The 20,326-nt window shown below is 38.2% G+C and overlaps 1 protein-coding gene across 1 annotated transcript; it reads right to left on the bottom strand.

The window, feature by feature from the left end:
- Positions 1-6,007: 6,007 nt before the first annotated feature.
- LOC117420553 (alcohol dehydrogenase class-3-like) lies at positions 6,008-18,479 on the bottom strand. Its single transcript, XM_034034013.3, has 9 exons — positions 18,196-18,479; positions 15,070-15,171; positions 13,864-14,005; positions 12,222-12,309; positions 11,582-11,798; positions 9,043-9,303; positions 7,916-8,048; positions 7,685-7,823; positions 6,008-6,369 (listed from the first exon to the last, which is right to left on the bottom strand). Exons 1-9 carry the CDS (start codon positions 18,211-18,213, stop codon positions 6,345-6,347), a joined length of 1,125 nt encoding a protein of 374 aa, XP_033889904.3. The 5' UTR covers positions 18,214-18,479; the 3' UTR covers positions 6,008-6,344.
- Positions 18,480-20,326: the final 1,847 nt, after the last annotated feature.

Here is a 20,326-nt window from a genome sequence, read left to right as displayed (position 1 = left end):
CCAAAGCATAGGAAGTGTATATTGCACTTTGCAACCATTCTGAACTCTCATGCAATACAAATACTAAATCTATAGCAAAGTAACAAAAATGTTAAAAGTAAAGGTAGCTAATTAGACACCTCTGTTTTATCAGACTTTCTTTACATAGGGAAACAAACTGAACAAGAACAATACAACTGTGTGTGTGTGTGTGTCTATACCCTATCTGTATTGGAGTACTGTGGGGTAAGCTTGAAACTATGTACAGTAGTTGCTTTGTTTCCGTGATTGACAGGTGTTAACTGCAGACATGAAACAATGTATCGGCTGGATTGCCTGAGAACGTACTAATTAGTTTGAAACATTGTAATGAATTAAAATACAGTACTAAACTTAACCTAAGGTTGTGAAACCAGTTAAAGAAAATAATGTACCCTAATTTCTGAAACAATTATTATTTGAACCCCGTAATTCCCCAAAATGTAATGAGAGAAGCTACTTTATATACTTGATATATATATATATATATATATATTAATTTGTCAGTGTTCTATAATATGCAAGCAAGCCAGCACAACAAAATTAAGCAAAGACCAATGTCTATGATCTGTCTAATGACTACTATAATTGTCAATAAAATAATAATAATAATAATAATAATAATAATAATAATAATTAGTAATATTAAATATGATAAACAATGTTACATATATACAGTGCTTTTGCAATATTTGTATAAAAAGTGCTTTATAAATGCAATAATAATAATAATAATAATAATAATAATAATAATAATCAGTGGGGACGCGGGGGGGGGGGGGGGGGGCACGCCTGGTCACGACCCCCCCCCCCCCCCCCCCCCGATTTCTGCCAGGCAGTGGCTTAGCCACTGCGTTAGGATCGTTCACACTGAAACATGTGTAAGAAATAAAGAAATTGCAATATTGTTATATTTTTCGCTTCCCATTATAGCGGGGCGGACGTGGCATGGGCGGCGCTGATTTTTCTTTTCGCTCACGGAAAGAACTTTTTATTTACCGCGTTGCTATCAACCAATGAGAATACATAAGCAAGCTGCACTCGCTCAACCCCACACAGAGAAGCATGTAACATACAGGCTATGATTACTGTATAGGCTGTGTATCCTAGCTACTACTACACACATAGATGGGGTAGAGAACATCTACTATGTAATAGTAACCTATGTATTTACGTAGAATGCACTCGCCTCTTGACATATCTTACTGCCAGCTGACCTCTCCAGCGGCCAGCCTACTAATAGAATTATCATTTTTCACGGATTGAGCAGCCAGCTTCATCAAGGGGCGGTAACCAAGTCCATCCAGGTCTTGGAGATGGAATAGTAAATGTACAACCTATTATTAATTGAATAACTAAATAAATAAATTAGAATGAAAACAGTTCTGGACGCTGCTAAGAGAGAAACGTCAAAACTGTTTCAATTCCTGAGTTCGGTTATCTATTCGTTTTCATTCTGATTATTTGTTTAGGCTACAGCGCATCCGTCAGCTCAACAAAGCCCGATAGGCTAGCGAATGTCAGTGCAGTGTGATACCATAAAAACGAGTGGCTGGATTTGCTGTCAATCAACCCAAGATTTTTGTTGGATCAGCTGTTCGTACATTTTTTTTTTGTTTTTAACTTTTTTGTTTTAAAGGCGCTGTAGTTATACAATGTATGCAACTGTGTGCACAAGTCCCTCCTCCCACGAACCTCCAGAAGATCAGGTACCACCGGCAGTCCTGCGTCAGTCAAACGGTAATTAAATTAGTCAGGATTTGTGAAATTAAATACAATGGTTTGCTTTGCTTTAAACACCAACTGTTAGTTAACAAAAATGAACTACCATAAGTAAGAATGAAATTATATATAGTTATTTTTATTTATTATCATAATGTGAACTTGAAATCTGATGCGCATGTTAAAAGTTCAAGCCCTTTGCTTTGTATTTCCTTTTTTCTTTTTAATCGGAAGTGTTCTAAACTGAATCTTTTTTTTTTTTTTTTTTTTTTTGCACAACAGTGTATTTGGTTATTGGGTCTTCTGTGACTCTGTTGTCAGAGTTTATTATTTAAAAATGCATAAGTGCGCAGTTTATTTCAAACTTTCAAAACTTAGTAACATAACCAAAGCGTGTCAAGATACTTCACCGTTATATTTGTTCTCGTGTGAGACGTTCACTTTTTCAGTCAGCGAAAATATGTGCTAAAAACTGAGTGAATTTGAGCCCTTTTAAAATGGCAAAAAAAAAAACAGCTACGTATGGAGTTTTTTTACAGCAAAAAAGCTAAACCACCAACGCCAGAGACATCAACAGAAACCAAACCTGACTTCTGTATGTTATTAACAGCACGAGATTGTGACGATTCTTCCATTTCAAACGCTCAGGTTGCAGTGCAGGTGCAGCTGTCTGTCGATAAGAGACCCTTGCCTGTAAAGTATTGTTTACATATTGTGACAATCGGGTGTAAAACTGTTTGTGATGAAAGATCTGGTAATGTTAGAAAGCTAGCTTAATGTTTACATAAAAATGGTTAAAATCGGACATCAGGGTTTGAGCACAGTTTTTGTTATTGTTGGGGGGTGGGGTGGGCTGTGCCCCACCAGTTTTTCAAGCCATGAGTCGCCACTGATAATAATAATAATAGTAATGGGTCAGTAAGGTATATAAATGGTTTATTAACACTTTATAGATAATAAATTAATTGTTTATTAGAATCTTTGGATTTTTTTCTGATATGCAGAGTTACCTGATTTTTTTTTTTTTTTTTTTTTTTTTACAAATCCAGAACCAGTATTTATGTGAAAAATATTAAATAATTTAAGGAATGATGGACATGTAATTGTTGAACTGGAAAACCAAGATTGTGTAATAATAGAAGTTCTATACCAGCAGTTACTACAGTAATTACACCAACAAGAAATCTCTACATGCAGTCACAGCACAAAAAAAGAATATCAACGAGACCTGTAAAGGGTTTGATATTGCCTTTCACCATCTGGCTGAGGAGATCCAAAAGAGAGTTATAGATGGAACAGAATTTCTCTCTATGTCATATGTTTGACAGCATTATATAGAATTGTTGCAGGACGAAGGAATTGAAGCTCCTGGGTACAGAACTGAGAAGTTTAAGAATAAAATCTGGCAAATTATGCCATTATGTTTTTTGATCAGGCCATATATGCAAAAGCAGTAGATGGAATTCAAGCACTTGCATGGGAGGTTTTCACATAGCTTGTACCCTACTTGCTGTAATAGGGAAACACTTTGCAGATGTTGGACTCAGGGACATCCTTCTAGAATCAGAAATCATTGGATAGGGATCTATCAATGGAGTGCTAGAAGGCCGTCAATACAAGAGAGCAGTCTGCATACATAAAGTTTTGATGGGAGCCCTGATGCAACTTCAGTGGAAACATTCAGACAATGGCTTGAGGAATGCAATCACAATGAGACAAAATTTCAGCTATTAGTAGAATATTGCATAAGGCCAGCAAGACAGTTCTTACCCAGGTTTTCCTTCATGAGTGGTCCAAAGATAAGTATGCAGAAATGTTTTGTAGCCATATTATCTATTATGGATTTAGCAAACACTGCCTTAAGTTTTATGCCAGCAATAGGAGGGTTTGGCATCAGGTTATAGAGGCATTAGTCTATATAGGCATGAGGAGGCAGATACTTGTATGTTTCTGCATGCCAAACATGCAGGCGATGAGGAAAACACCATTGTAGTGATCAAGGATCCAGACACAGATGTCCTGTGCTCCAGCTTGCTTGCTTGGTCTATCTCTCTCCCTCCTGAAGGTTGCTCTTTGTTTCATTTCCTATTGTGCTTCTTGTTTTTCACTCCTTGGCTTGCTTGCTGGCACTCAATCTAGAGGGAGAGGGGGAAGACCTAATGCTGGAAGAGAACCAGAGGAGAGGTTGCCACACTGGCACAAGAACTTGAAATTCAAATTGGGACCAGAAGCAGACCAGGACCGACTGGACCTAGAGGACAGGAAGAAGATTGAGACTGAGGTAGGGCTGCATTGCAACACTATCAGTCACCTCCCCATTGGAAAAGAGCAGTGGTTATAAATGAATTCATTAATTAGTGTTGTTAACACTGAATTACACACTGCATTCTATTCGATTCTGCCCTGTGTGAAGTGCAGAGTGCCTGGAGCCAGCCCAGGGTCAGAAAGGGGCTCCAGACTCCACGTCGTTAGTTTCTCTACCCATGACATTGTTGAACTAGCTAGCTGCTTATGAGTTAGTAAATCAACTGATGCACAACGAAGCACTCGAGTCATGAAGAAGACTGAAATGTGTGACCAACAGGAACATGGGGATTTGAGCAAACCCAACCTGTGCTACACTTTGGAATGCATCCTGCTACACAAATAGCAAGGGAATTATGTGGAGCCCTCTTTAGTGGGTGTGCGAGGGTAGCCTTTTTTTGTTAGACATACATAAAGGTACATATAAAACTCTGGAGGGTAAATCACACTAGATGAGAATTTTTTTTTTTTGCTGCCTTACTATAATATGTATTATCTTTCGAACACTGGATTTTCTTTTATGGAGATCTTAATGTACAATAGATGAAACATCTAGTACGTACCCAATGGAAGATTTTTGAGTCTACTGTAGTATGACGAGGGGAAAGAGTCCTGTTTAGCCTCACTAATCTGCTTTGCACAGTTAGGACTGTATGACTCACCCTGCACATAACCTCCTCGTGCTTTTACCTGGTGAGCCTCTAGGGAGCGCTACTTCCCTAATCTTGTAGACTCCATTTCCAAGACATGCACAAACTTTTACAGCTGCAGGTAGTCAAGCCTACTACTTATCAGCATAGCTGGAGGGTCCACCCGTCTTCTAGTTGCACCAAAAAGATAATGCACTCCAAGGTCACAGTGTAAATAGTTTATTAAACAAATCTCATCTGCTGGTGTTTCAACAATAAGGTTCAACATAGATTTTTTTTTTATTGTTCTTTCTGTGATGTGACTACATTGTGAATGACATGATTTAATCTCTATTGGTTCCTTAGAGTAGACATTTATAAGAAGAAAGCATAACAGATTTTTTCTGTAATTTGCCAGACTAAAGTACAAAAGTGCACAGCTGAAGTACTCTCTCTTGCTATATCTATCTATCTATCTATCTATCTATCTATCTATCTATCTACATACACCAACCACTCGATATATCGCGGGTGTCGGGGTCCAATATAAATCTACTATATATCGAGGGCCGCGATATAGCGAGAGACCCATAGTAAACAAACAGGCTAATAACATACTTTACAACCACGCCCTTGTTTTATCGGGGGCGTCAGGGTCTAGTATAAGTCCTCTACGCAACCCGCTTTTTCTCACTTTTCGTATAAAAAGCAGCACATCGTTTTAATTCATACTGCGGAGGGTAATTGCTTCTCATCAACCTCAGTCTCCAGTTAATTTTATGAGTCTTCCTCTCCTTTCTCAAATGCCCAATCCCTCTGCATTGAAAGAATCCACTCCCAACAGGCTTGTTGCTAGGGAGCTGACGTCACTGTCCTGTGACTTTTGCTAGTGCACTGCTGCTGCTACTAGTGATATTTAATTTGCGTTGTGTTATTGTGCAATGCGTGTGTATATGATAACAACTGTACAATATGAAAGCTTTGTTTTTAATTGTTTTATATATTGTATTTGTTTTGTATATATGTTTGTGGTGTGCAGTACGAAATAAAACGAACAGTAACTCTAAGTGCCTATGTATATTGCAGCTAAGGCATGGACAGTTAGACAGTAAAAATGGGAAACCAACTCCACAACCATGATATATCTGAATCCGTAGCAGGATTTGGGGAGAGAGAGAGAGAGAGAGAGAGAGAGAGAGAGAGAGAGAGAGAGAGAGAGAGAGAGAGAGAGAGAGAGAGAGAGAGAGAGAGAGAGAGAGAGAGAGAGAGAGAGAGAGAGAGAGAGAGAGAGAGAGAGAGAGAGAGAGAGAGAGAGAGAGAGAGAGAGAGAGAGAGAGAGAGAGAGAGAGATTTAGTGGGAGTTATTCTTGGCTCACTCTGATAGGCCAGTCGAGAATAGGTGTAACAGAGAATCCAGCTGCAGAAGGCTGTTTTCAGGGTTTTTTTTTTATTTTTTGTCCCTGGGGATTACACATCATTAGCACTAGTAAACTGGAATAAACACTCCTTCATTGTTAACTATTTAGCTTTTTTGGTGCACGACATATTGAACTTATATTTCTGTTACTTAGCTTTCCTTGTATATATAACATTTTAGAGATGATTTTGGGTACACAGAAAGTTGTTGATGGGATTTGATGAGGAATAGTTTCTGTGAGTGGCCTCTCAAACCTAAAATACCAGGACGGTTCTAATGCTGAAAAAAAAAAAACAGAATAAAATATTACTTTCTCTAGTTTGCCTAATATTCACTTATAAAGCAGGACTAAATGCATGTTACACTCAGTGGACATGGATATAACAATGGCAGTTAGGCTTATTTTGTTTTGTCCAGGGTACAAAATACAACTTCTACTCCAAAAGGTTTTTCTTTTATGAACAAAAAAAGTGTATCCTGTATTCTGCAACACATTAAAACAGATTTTTCTAGATTCTATTGCAAATGCATGATCTATTTTGACTAAAACATTGGAATGGTAGGACAAGAAGCACAGATATCTCAGCCGTAACTCAGCCGTAACAGTAGTAAACCTAAAATACTAAACAAACATAGTAAATACAATGCCAATTATTTTGATTTAAGAGTACAACTATGACCAAAAGTTTTGCATCACGAAGAATTTTAGGACTGGGACATAATAAAAAAACTAAAAAAAACTATATGGTGGAACGACCTTCCTACAGATGTCAGGACTGCCCAGTCCCTGACCACATTCCGGCGCCTCCTTAAGACTCACCTCTTCAAACAGCACCTGTAGAACTCCTCTGTTGTATCCTGGGACACTATCACACTTCATTTAAATGTGCTTTATTTTGCTCTTATCTGCCCCCTATTTTACTGCATTTAATCCTGTACTTCAGAATACTGTAATCTGCCAAGTGTTTAACCTGTAGTACTTTGTAATTAATCATATCCTGATGTATCTATCACTATTATCTGCTGTATTATTGAATTGTGGTTTGTCACACTTGAACAAAAATTATTGTATTTCTTGCTCTTATTGTATTACTTGTATTGTAACACTTGAATGTATTTGTATTTACTTGCGATTGTAAGTCGCCCTGGATAAGGGCGTCTGCTAAGAAATAAATAATAATATATGAACATAATTTAGATATTTTATTTAACATCATGTAATCAAATAATCTACAAAATGATATCACAAAAGTCTACCGGAAGCCATAATAGAAGTGCAGTATTTCAGGTTAGATTTCAAAATTTCACATTTTTTGGCCATAGCTGTATTTCTCAATGCTGAAATGAGAAGCACACACAAGACATTCTACAAGTTGTATATAGAGACCTCATATTCAACAACACAAATACTGTACTGGAAGAGTGTCCTCCTGACAGCAGTAATAACAAACATTCAGAAGATAAGTAAGCTGCAGTGCTCATTATAAAAGTGCCCCCTTTGTAGAAGAGATACGTTCGTCTTTATACAGGCAGGCGTTACCATGACGGGCTTCTGCATGCTGTCATTAACCTTTATAAGAGTGAAGCGTGTTACCTTTTCCCAGAGGTCATCAGGTCAAATGCCTCGTTAACACGGTCCAAGGGCAGAGTGTGGGTGATGAACTCATCCAGCTTCATTTTCTTTGCCATGTAATCGTTCACCAGCTTGGGTACGCTCTCCACACTCTTCCATCCTGTGAGAATAAGGAGATCAAGGCTTGGACAGAATGCTGAAAATGTAATTCATCTGAATTTACAAGGTAATAAATCAGTGTTAACCCCTTACCTCCAAAGCACGTTCCCTTCCATGTGCGTCCACCTATTAGCTGCACTGGCGAGACGGAAACTTCCTCACGCTCGGTCCAGCCTACAATAACGCTGGTTCCCCAGCCTTGGCGACAAGCCTCAAGGGCAGCTCTCTGGAAATACGTTTTAAAAAGTCATTTGATTATTATATAAAAAAGGCAGAATTTGTTAGTTATATTAAACCTAATCTTTTCCCAGTGGCCTTATTATTATTATTTATTTATTAGCAGACACCTTTATCTAGGGCAACTTACAATTGTTACAAGAGATCACATTATACAGACATCACATTATTTTTTTTACATACAATTACCCATTTAAACAGTTTGGTTTTTACTGGAGCAATCTAGGTAAAGTACCTTGCTCAAGGGTACAGCAGCAGTGTCCCCCACCTGGGATTGAACCCACAACCCTCCGGTCAAGAGTCCAGAGCCCTAACCACTACTCCACACTGCTGCCCTATGAGTCACAAGCAAAACACTAGCTTGAAAATCTCAACACAAATGCAGTACAACGTAGTCAACTTTTTTTCCCTCGAAAGAGGTCTTGTACACAAACCCCTCCGATAGATCTGGATCGTATTATTGTGCTGTATAATCAGAGCACAGAAGTAAGAGGTTCTAATTCTAGTCAAGTCTACATTTACAAGTTGTCCAGAATACGTATTGTTTTAAACACGTTAGTATCCTTTGAAGCAAATATGTTTATTTATTTGATTTATAAAATTTAACTAACGTTAGTACCTCGGAATATTAACAGGAGTCAAATTGCAAAGCATTAAGATAATAAGGTATTCTACAGTATTTCGATGTTATTCTGATGAAAAAAAAAACACCCATGTGGCTTCTATAGAGCTCTCAAACATGCAATACCCCCAGTGGATGGAAGAAAATTATATATAAAGTGAATCTAAACAAGAATACAGTTGTTAATATTTAATATATTCCAGCAGAATATGTTCAAATCTTGCCCTATGTTCTGCCACTCCGCAGTTCCCACTGGTGGCCTCCTAATGATAACTTCTGATTGGCATTATATTAATTCATTTATACTTACTTTACAGAGAATGAAAAAATATAGAAGAATTAATATCAAAGCTAAACTCACCATAACCTCAACGTTGCCGACACACTCAAAAGAATAGTCCACCCCTCTGCCTGTCATCTCCACCAGCACCTCCTGGACAGGTTTGCTGTGATCCTGGGGGTTGAGGCACTCAGTGGCTCCAAACTCCTTTGCCTTCTCAAACTTGGCTGGGTTGATGTCGACTGCAATGATCCGAGAGGCTCCCGCTGCATTACATCCCATCACAGTGGCCAAGCCCACTGCTCCCAGACCAAACACAGCACAGGAAGAGCCGGGTTCAACCTGCCATCAGAAATAACAGTATTTTTTGCCCCAAACATTATGGCATATTGTAAGGTCACATGTGACAGTGTGACATTTCAATTCTGCCAGCCCCACCTGCTCTGTCTCTACAGTGTCTTCGCACAAATAGGCACATGGGCTTGTACATGGCTACACACTGTTTTCTGAAAAAATACAATTCATCCTTTGGTTTAATATACAGTGCCTTGCGAAAGTATTCGGCCCCCTTGAACTTTGCGACCTTTTGCCACATTTCAGGCTTCAAACATAAAGATATGAAACTGTAATTTTTTGTGAAGAATCAACAACAAGTGGGACACAATCATGAAGTGGAACGAAATTTATTGGATATTTCAAACTTTTTTAACAAATAAAAAACTGAAAAATTGGGCGTGCAAAATTATTCAGCCCCTTTACTTTCAGTGCAGCAAACTCTCTCCAGAAGTTCAGTGAGGATCTCTGAATGATCCAATGTTGACCTAAATGACTAATGATGATAAATAGAATCCACCTGTGTGTAATCAAGTCTCAGTATAAATGCACCTGCACTGTGATAGTCTCAGAGATCCGTTTAAAGCGCAGAGAGCATCATGAAGAACAAGGAACACACCAGGCAGGTCCGAGATACTGTTGTGGAGAAGTTTAAAGCCGGATTTGGATACAAAAAGATTTCCCAAGCTTTAAACATCCCAAGGAGCACTGTGCAAGCGATAATATTGAAATGGAAGGAGTATCAGACCACTGCAAATCTACCAAGACCTGGCCGTCCCTCTAAACTTTCAGCTCATACAAGGAGAAGACTGATCAGAGATGCAGCCAAGAGGCCCATGATCACTCTGGATGAACTGCAGAGATCTACAGCTGAGGTGGGAGACTGTCCATAGGACAACAATCAGTCGTATACTGCACAAATCTGGCCTTTATGGAAGAGTGGCAAGAAGAAAGCCATTTCTTAAAGATATCCATAAAAAGTGTTGTTTACAGTTTGCCACAAGCCACCTGGGAGACACACCAAACATGTGGAAGAAGGTGCTCTGGTCAGATGAAACCAAAATCGAACTTTTTGGCAACAATGCAAAACGTTATGTTTGGCGTAAAAGCAACACAGCTCATCACCCTGAACACACCATCCCCACTGTCAAACATGGTGGTGGCAGCATCATGGTTTGGGCCTGCTTTTCTTCAGCAGGGACAGGGAAGATGGTTAAAATTGATGGGAAGATGGATGGAGCCAAATACAGGACCATTCTGGAAGAAAACCTGATGGAGTCTGCAAAAGACCTGAGACTGGGACGGAGATTTGTCTTCCAACAAGACAATGATCCAAAACATAAAGCAAAATCTACAATGGAATGGTTCACAAATAAACATATCCAGGTGTTAGAATGGCCAAGTCAAAGTCCAGACCTGAATCCAATCGAGAATCTGTGGAAAGAACTGAAAACTGCTGTTCACAAATGCTCTCCATCCAACCTCACTGAGCTCGAGCTGTTTTGCAAGGAGGAATGGGCAAAAATGTCAGTCTCTCGATGTGCAAAACTGATAGAGACATACCCCAAGCGACTTACAGCTGTAATCGCAGCAAAAGGTGGCGCTACAAAGTATTAACTTAAGGGGGCTGAATAATTTTGCACGCCCAATTTTTCAGTTTTTTATTTGTTAAAAAAGTTTGAAATATCCAATAAATTTCGTTCCACTTCATGATTGTGTCCCACTTGTTGTTGATTCTTCACAAAAAATTACAGTTTCATATCTTTATGTTTGAAGCCTGAAATGTGGCAAAAGGTCGCAAAGTTCAAGGGGGCCGAATACTTTCGCAAGGCACTGTATAAGCCCATGAAACTGTCCCAGAGTACAAGCACCCCCATAGTTGAAGATAAGTATAAATGCAAGACATAGTGGCTAAGATGTTTATACACATGCCTTACAAGTCATCAGCAGGGTTAGTTGTGACAGTAACATTGTAATACAGTACCTTATAATTTGATTTTTAATAGATTTTCACTTGTAGCTTTCTCGTTAAGCTCAAAGTCAGGTAATGGCAGATTTAGAGAAAATCAATAATACCTTAATATTGGAGCAACACAGACCACTGGGAATGTTTGCAAACATAAAAGCTAAAAGATTAAAGATTTTAAAAAAAGCAATTCAAATGACATTTGTAGCTACTGTACTTACTCTTTAAATAATATTAAATTGGAATTGTGGCAATAGTTTTGTTTTTCTTATTTGATTTTGATAAGTCACGCCTGATAGAAAAACAAATAGCAGCAGTAACCTTGGCGGTGTTGAGTGCAGCTCCGTACCCAGTGGAAATGCCACAGGCAAGCAGGCAGACTTTATCAAGAGGGGCCGAGTCATCAATCTTGCACAGTGAGATGTCGTTGACTACAGTGTACTCACAGAAGGTGCTAGTGCCAGTGAAATGGAGGATTTGCTTCCCCTTACAGGTAATCCTAGACTTTTCAAGCATCATGTCGTGTGACAAGTTATACCTTCAATTGAAACAGTAAATACAAATGGTAAAACAAATATACAAACAGTGTAATACCTTTGTTTTTGGTTTAGTAACCTACTACAAAATTAAAACAGGTGGAACCTGTGAAAATAACTTGTTTACAGGATATAGTATGGGTGGGGTGGTGAATACTGACACTCTTTGATATAAAAATATATAATGACTGTGTAAAACTGGTAATGTTAACCTGTATACAGTAAGCCTTTATTCAAAGAGAGTCTCATATTGAACTAAAACTACTTTATTATGTATCTACCCATTTTTTGTATGAATCACTATTTTCGTAGATTCCACAGACTATTTACAATTACTATTTTTTTTTTTCCTTATTATTACTGCAATAAATATTATGTTTTATAGATGATGTTCTCATTGAAACACTTGTAACAAAAATAAATACCAGTTTTTATCACACAGATTGGTTTTGGGACTCAAACAGCCTTCACATTCTCCACATTGGGAAATAATGAGAGGAATGACTTTGTCACCTGAAAAAGATGAATGAAGGAAAAATAATACATTACAGTTATATATATATATATATATATATATATATATATATATATATATATATAGTTCTACAGTATTTCTATGGATAAATGAATCCAATTTAACAACTATGTCAAACATTGAAGCAGGTTATGTATTTATGATTTCCATTACATGCCGATTTGAACTCGGCTCTCGCCAAGGTAAGCACCAACTAAGACGTAGCTTTACAGTAAACTAATGTGATCCATCTGTGTCTCCATCCATTTGCGTTTCCTTCCATATGATGATGTAGATATCCTTCTGCCTGGTGTTGATGGCTGAAGTGTAATGCCGGCTCCAGAGATCATCTTATTTTGCCTCCCCAGCGCATCAGCACACACAACGGCTGCGATGCTGGCTCCGGGAATCAACCACTGTGCAGCATCCCTAGCGCATCAGCATGACAACCGTCTGGATTGAGCTAAATAGGGTATATCTCTGGGGTCTTCAAGTGGGCATATTCTACTGTTTATTTAAAGTTTGCAACAATACTACTACGACGACTACTACTAATAATGAGCTTATTATCTGAATGTTGGTGGTGAGTGGTATGACCATGTACAGCATTTACATTGATAAAGAATATGTTGATAAAGAATATTAAACAGCTGTCTACAAAGCATTTGTTTAGCTTTATAGCCTATAGAGATTATTATTATTTTTTTTACGTTTTACAGTTATTTACTGTTTCGGACACAAATTACATGAAATGGTAACAAATGTTTCAACATGTTTCAACAGTTCTGTAGTGTTACAAGATGACGAATGTAGCAACATTCGCTACCACGCATAAACTCGGCTTCTCTGCGCTCATTGTTTCCCATACGATTTGTTAAAAGTTTCAGTGTACCTCTGTAGAAGCTGGCGGCACAGCTAGCGAAACGTATTGTCTATCAACACAGTTCCGGTGTCCTCTAATTTGTGGATTTATTTGACTTATCTGTGTCACTGTGTTTTGGAAGAATGATGAGATTCAAGGTATAAAAAAAAAATATATATATATATATATGCGGGAAAATGAATCCTGTTTTAAATACAATTATACACAGCTTTAACAATTACTGTACTATACAATTACTCATTTATACAGATGGGTTTTTACTGGAGCAATCTAGGTAAAGTACCTTGCTCAAGGGTACAGTACAGCAGCAGTGTCTCCCACCTGGGATTGAACCCACAACCTTCCCGTCAAGAGTCCAGAGCCCTAACCACTACTCCACACTGTGGCAAGTTATGGACTGCATTGTGCTGAGCTGGTCCTTCATCACACTGCGACACTGCTGGGCATAAAAGCAATAAGAATGTTTATCACATCCTGTTTTAGGTTTTATTGCCTGACGTGCAAGAGAATATTCCTCAATTAGTGCAGATGCCAGGGAGTTGTGTCCTGCAATTGTCTCCTTTGATGTTCATATTGTGTTCTTGAGTGTTATGTAACTTGTCACACCACCAGAACTACCACCTCTGTGTTGTTCCTGCAAAAAGTGCAGATGAGGGTCTCTCAGTCTTACCTGGTTTGAATTTGGTCACTCCCTCTCCAACACTCTCCACAACCCCAGCTCCTTCATGTCCCAGGATCACTGGGAACCCTTTCTCGTTTTTTACATCATTCAGAACATAGAGATCAGTGTGACACACTCCAGTAGCAGCCATCTGTTTGGTTAAAGATTTCACCCATTAAACAAGATTACAGAGATTACACCTCTGTAATCTACACATTCAGGTGCTACAATCTAGCTGTCAGTCACAAACTGCAGATTAACAATAACAATCTGAAAATATGATACAATGCTTCACTGTCAATACTATCTGGGACAACCCTCTTTCTTTGAAAACTTTGCGGGGGGTTCTGGTATTTTATTCGTGCAATACTGTGCAAAACTGACCTTTAATCAAAAAATGCAAGCACAGTAACAGTGTAAAACTGTGTTTTTTAAGTATTATGTATGTTCACATATTTGTATTCATATTGCTGAGATTTTAAAAGCTTACTATAATAAAATATAGGATGATTCTGATTATGTCATGGACTGGACCTATTTGACAGGGCATATATAAAATATACAAAATATCTTCTTATACTTATTTACCTAACAATATTTTAATTTTTTTTTTCTTAATTTAGTCTTCGCCAATTTTTTACCCCGGTTTTCACCCCAATGTAGTATGCCCAATTATTATCTGTATCCTCGGCTCACCGCTCGCAACCCCCCTGCCGACTCGGGAAACGGAGGCTGGAACACGCGTCCTCCGAAACGTGCTCCTGCCAAGCTGTCATTTTTCACACTGCAGATCCACAGCAATACCACCAGACCTATAGTGCCAGAGGGCAACACAGATCTGGCGGCTCCACAGCAGAACCACAGGTGGCCTATCGGCCACAGGGGTCGCTGATGCATGGTGAGGCCGTGGATTCCCATGCCGACCTAAGCCCTCCCTACCCGGGCAGCGCTCAGCCAATTGTGCGCCGCCCCCTTGGAACTCCCGGTCACGGTCAGCTGTGACATAGCCTGGATTTGAACCTGCGATCTCCAGGCTATAGGGCACATCCTGCACTCCGCGCAGAGCGCCTTTACTGGATGCGCTACTCATGAGCCCACAATATTTTAATTTAACAGATTCACCATGGAATCATTCCCTTCATTTGTCTGGTGAAATCAAGTAATATATCAATGCAGATCAAACATGAGACCATTGGCATTTTCTAAAAGCATTACCTTAATGCGAACTTCATGAGCCTGCGGTGGTGCCACCTCCACCTCTTCAATAGACAGGGGTTTCACTGGCTCCCAGGCGATCGCAGCCTTGCATTTGATAACCTGCACAACAACAGTTATTTATATATATATATATATATATGTATATATATATATATATATTATGTAATGTCACACCCCCTTGGCCAGCCTGACACATGGATATTACTGTCTGCTCCACACATAAAGATATAGATTAGGTTATAAAGCTTTCCTAACTGGTCCGTTGTATAAGTATAATAACGGATGACAAAAAACTACATTAAATGCATAGTATAAGCCTGGGGTGGCCAAACTTCCTGTCCCTACGAGCTGCATAGCAAAATATTCATATGGCCAAGAGCACATACTATACTAGACACATACTATAAAACATAAAATGTTTGCGAGCTAGACAATTTAAATACTAGCATTGTTTTAACCATTTTTTTAATTCTCTTGAACATTACAACGGAATCTTACAATCTTGGCAGCAAAATACACAAGAACAAGAGAGAACATTGTACAGCCTTACAGTTTTGGTGTAATCTTTATTGTACTGTATTGAACTAAATGTAACACTGTGGTGTTTTTTCATCATTTCTTATTTGGCTAAATACTTTAAAGGGACATCACGTGACCAAAAATAAATACAGAAAACTGTGGAAGGAATTTATATTTTCTAAATATTTGTATATCTAACATTTAATGCTTAATCTGCAGGTAGCATTTGCGTTGATAGTATAAGTTTGCATTTAAAGGTTTATAGCTTGAGCAAATGTCAGATGGAACATTTTGTGGTTTCTTTATAGAAATGAAACTAGACACCTCCATCCTGACACAGACTCAGGAGGCGCAATAAGAACATGTGTCTAGTTTAGATACAAAGAGAGGTGGAAGTAAGTCTGTATGTGCGGGTAAGGTGTGAGCTAACAGGGTGATCACCTCAATGACTGGATATTGAACAAGAAGATGGGAGGCCCATGATGTTTGTGTATAAATATATGTGTTTTTATTAATTAAGTATTTGCTTATAAGTTTTCATTTTATTCCTATATAGAATATTGCTTCGGTTTAGGACTCAGGGTGCAGTTCCGCTTCAATGTGTCTGTAAGATGCGTTTTTACTGCTAAAATCATGGTATGCTCCGGCAGCAAAAGGTTAGGCAACAGAAACTAGAATAGAGAACGAGGCCTAAACCACACGAATACGTGCAGGAATGAACATACACTGACAGTACTGGGTAACAACGACAAAAACTATGGAAAACAACTCCTTTAAGGAAAGTCTGTTCATCCTATATGACGTCAATGTACGTATAAATCTCTCTGTATTCGGCTGATAGTCAAGTCAGAATTGTATTTTGAATGCATTTGCTGGCTTCCTTTGCACATCGTATTTAAGCTTATAAGATCACTGCCCCAGGCTGTCTTGTGTCGAGTCTTTTAAAAAAAAAAACACTACAAAACGAAGAGCCCTATCCATGCCATACGAAACTCGCTTGAGTCGTTACATCAGCTTCTTTACTGAACATCAAAAGGAGCATCTGCTGACGGATGAGGCGTGCTTTTAAAGAGGTCAGCTTGTTTCTCCTCAAGTCTGATTCAGGAGGATAGTCAGATGAAAATGTGTTGTGATTTGTTTCATAATGATGTTTGAGGTTGCTCGCCTTGTACAAACTACAGAGTGTAAGTGATTTGTTGCAGATGAAACACAGGGTTACCACTGTTTTCAGTGAACGCAAAGTCTTCCTCCCATTCTGGTTTAAAAGCCTCATACTTTTGTTTATTACTCGTGGAGGGTTTGCTAAATGTCATTGTCTCCACGAAATGAACAAGAACGTAATTTAAAACGATGAAATTCACTTTCAACTGCACATCCGGCTTTTAGTTGAAGTGATTGAAATACGCATGCGCCAGCGAGCAGTGTCGAAGGTCATCAAGTGACAAAATGTCGTTCCAGTGAACATGCAGGCTCAAATAAACTGAAGATAGAGAAGGGGAGAGAAAAAAGAATAATAAACATGAATGAATACAGGGAACAAAAATAATAAACGTTTATTTTTACTTTTTCTTTTCGTTTTTGTTTACTGTTCTTGCTTCAGTTCATTCAAGCCACAAAGTGTGCGTCACTCAGCATTATACTTGAACTGCCCGGGAGACACATGCGGCTGGTGAAATTCAGTTTTGCCACCTCTGATATAAGCATTGGGAAATTCATGTTAAACTCTGAAATTATTTTAAATATAATTATATTATATAATCTTGGGAGGGTCATTATGAAAGGCACTATATAAATGTAATCTGCTTCTTGTTCTTGTGTACAGGTAGGTTCAAGGGCGCAGTTGCTGATTTAAATCTGTCTGTCCGGTCTCATGCTTAATGGCTTTGATGACTCCAATTGATGAGTTAAACAGCAGTCAATTTGCAATGCAGTGTTTACTAATAATGTAAAAGCTTTAAGAAGCAAAAGTTCTGTATTGTTTAACCTGGTTATTTTAATAAAATGACCCCTTAACTTGGCAGTGTTTTTATTTTTTTAAGTAACCTTTAAAACAGCATGCCCTTTGCTCTTTTAAATTACTTTCAGTATTACTCAACATGCAACTTAAGATAAGATATCTGCTCTACTCAACAGAAGGTTATGAGTGCATTGTCAAATTATAACAAGACTCAAGGAAAAACGCTGTTGTAATAATTCCCCCTGGTCAGTAAATGGGCTTTAAAAAAAAAACACAGTGTGGATTTTGTTAAATACCATTTTTGAAAGCTTGCTACACAACCTTTTTGCATAAAATTGCCTAAAAACCATCTGTGGTAAACATGAAAAAAACACACAAAATATATTATTCTGTCTTGTATTACAACTTGAATAATTATACTTCAACTCAAATATACGATGTGTTTACTTTTGTATTTAAACCTGCTGTTTATGCGAGTTAATTATTAAATTGAACCAATAATAAGAAGATAACGTAATGAAGAGTGTACCTGCATTACTCACACTACACTGTACTTAAACATTAAGCTTGCATTGTAACCCTGTAATAGACTAGAACATACATATTAAAATATTTTAAAATTGACACAACTATCCGTTGGTCTATACCTTGCCTGCAGTCTCCATTATATCACGTTTTCAGGCTGCCAGAAAATAAGTGTGCCGCATAAAGTTCGCAACTCCGTTCTTATGACCGGTCTGTGCTCTGCAGCTCATTCAATCGTACATGAACCAAATGAGGCAAACACTCCAAAGTGTCACAAAGTTAATCTGGTTCAGTCGCACGTGACATGTGAGTGTTCCTTTTAGGAATTCTTTGACGTTTCAGACATTGACATTAACGACACTGCCAATTTCTACCACAGTGTTCACTGTTGCAAGCAAACCGAAAGTAAGTTTTTGCAATGTTTTTTTATATACAAAATTATAGCGCGTGAAATGATGTCCCCTCGCAAATCAATAGGAAGCATTGCCTACCCAGTTAGTTATGGAGTGAAATAACTGTCAAAAATACTTGTGTGCGTAAAAGAAAATAATAATAACTGTAAAATAAATGTGTTGACTCGTAACAAAGATTTGTACAATCGTAAAAAAAATGAAAAAAAAGTTCAGGCAGCCACAGCAAATGCCGATGAGATCGATGAGTACTGAAAATCATGCGCACAGGTTGCCGCTTGAGTTGCAGTCTTGTGTAAGTGTACGGTGTTGTGCATTCTCAGCTGCAGGCAGTGTTCCACCGTTTTATTATTACAATGTATATTAATAAAAAAAAAATGCCATGGTATATAACAGCATCCTGGTGATCTAGTGGTTAGGATTCGGCTCTCACACCGCCGCGGCGCGGGTTCGATTCCCGGTCAAAAAAGCTATTGTATTACGCGGTGATCTGATTCAAGCATTCAAAATCTTAAAAAGTAGTCAATGTCGACCCAGAGGACTTTTTTGACCTGAAAAAAGAAACAAAGACCAGAGGTCTCAAATGGAGATTAGATAAAGGTGCATTCAGAACAGAAAATAGGAGGCACTTTTTTAGGCAGCGAATTGTGAGACTTATTTATTTATTTATTTTTAAATATATATAAAATATTTTAAAACAACTAGCCCTGCACAAGACCCATTGGTTTCCCACCACCACATTAAAAAGAAAAACTCCCGTACTGCACACCGAGCCGATGTGCTTCTGTTGTGTAATGATTGTGTATCCAGGCGCTGTCAAACACTTCCTTTCACACAATGATTTGAACTTTCACATTTCATATTTTACTACACCAAAAGCTGAAAAAAAGGCATAGCAATTTTATGTATTATTTTAAAGATTTTTAAAAACTTTAAAAGAACCCTAAAGTTGCACTTGGGGGGGGGGGGGGGGGGGGGGGGGGGGGGGGAATGACGGCTCTCGGCGGCCCTCACAAAATGTACCTGTCAGGACAACTGAGGAAGTCAGCACCTCCGGTCACTTTTCTTTTAAGACGTGTAATGACTGCAGTATACTGACCTTAAGGTTAGGGTTTCGGTGTAGGGAGAGGATTATTCATTGTTTTTTTATTAAGACTAATATGATAGCCAATCAGAGTGCAGTGTCCTGACTAACATTTCGAGGTACCTCTGTATGCACTGCCTCACGGCCTCACGCAAAACCTGGTTTCGAGTCTGACGTCATTTGTTTGTGCAGTTGTAATGAACAGTTTTTGGTGACGTTGCAGAACGTATGCACACAAAGGCATTAAAAAATGTTGAGTTACGCCTTGAATATGAATATGAATATCTTCTTCTGTTAAGTTGTATTATATAACGTTTTTTTTTTAAGTGTAGCTATCATTTCAAATTTTAGTGATGCTTAATCTCTACCTTTGTCTCGTTTTGTTGTTCAAACGTATATTTTAATTATTCACTTTATGTGCAGTATAGTACTTATGCTGTACTGTGTGTGCAAGTTGTTCACAGTGATCCACAACATTCAGTTACACATAATTTATAATTGATTTGCTGTTAAAAACGATAATACAAAATATAATAAACTTACCAGGCATGTCCGCTGAAGTTATGCTAATGTCCTATGTCTTAAGCAAATATTGGTAACAGAATAACAAGGTTGGTTACTCTAAACTAAATTATTAATTTACCAGCTGGTAAGACTACTGTAGTTATTATTATTTCTTAGCAGACGCCCTTATCCAGGGCGACTTACAATTGTTACAAGATATCACATTATTTTTACATACAATTACCCATTTATATA

The sequence above is a fragment of the Acipenser ruthenus genome, chromosome 1 (genome assembly GCF_902713425.1).
Source record: "Acipenser ruthenus chromosome 1, fAciRut3.2 maternal haplotype, whole genome shotgun sequence".
NCBI lineage: Eukaryota > Metazoa > Chordata > Actinopteri > Acipenseriformes > Acipenseridae > Acipenser > Acipenser ruthenus.
This window is presented reverse-complemented; position numbering and strand designations above follow the sequence as displayed.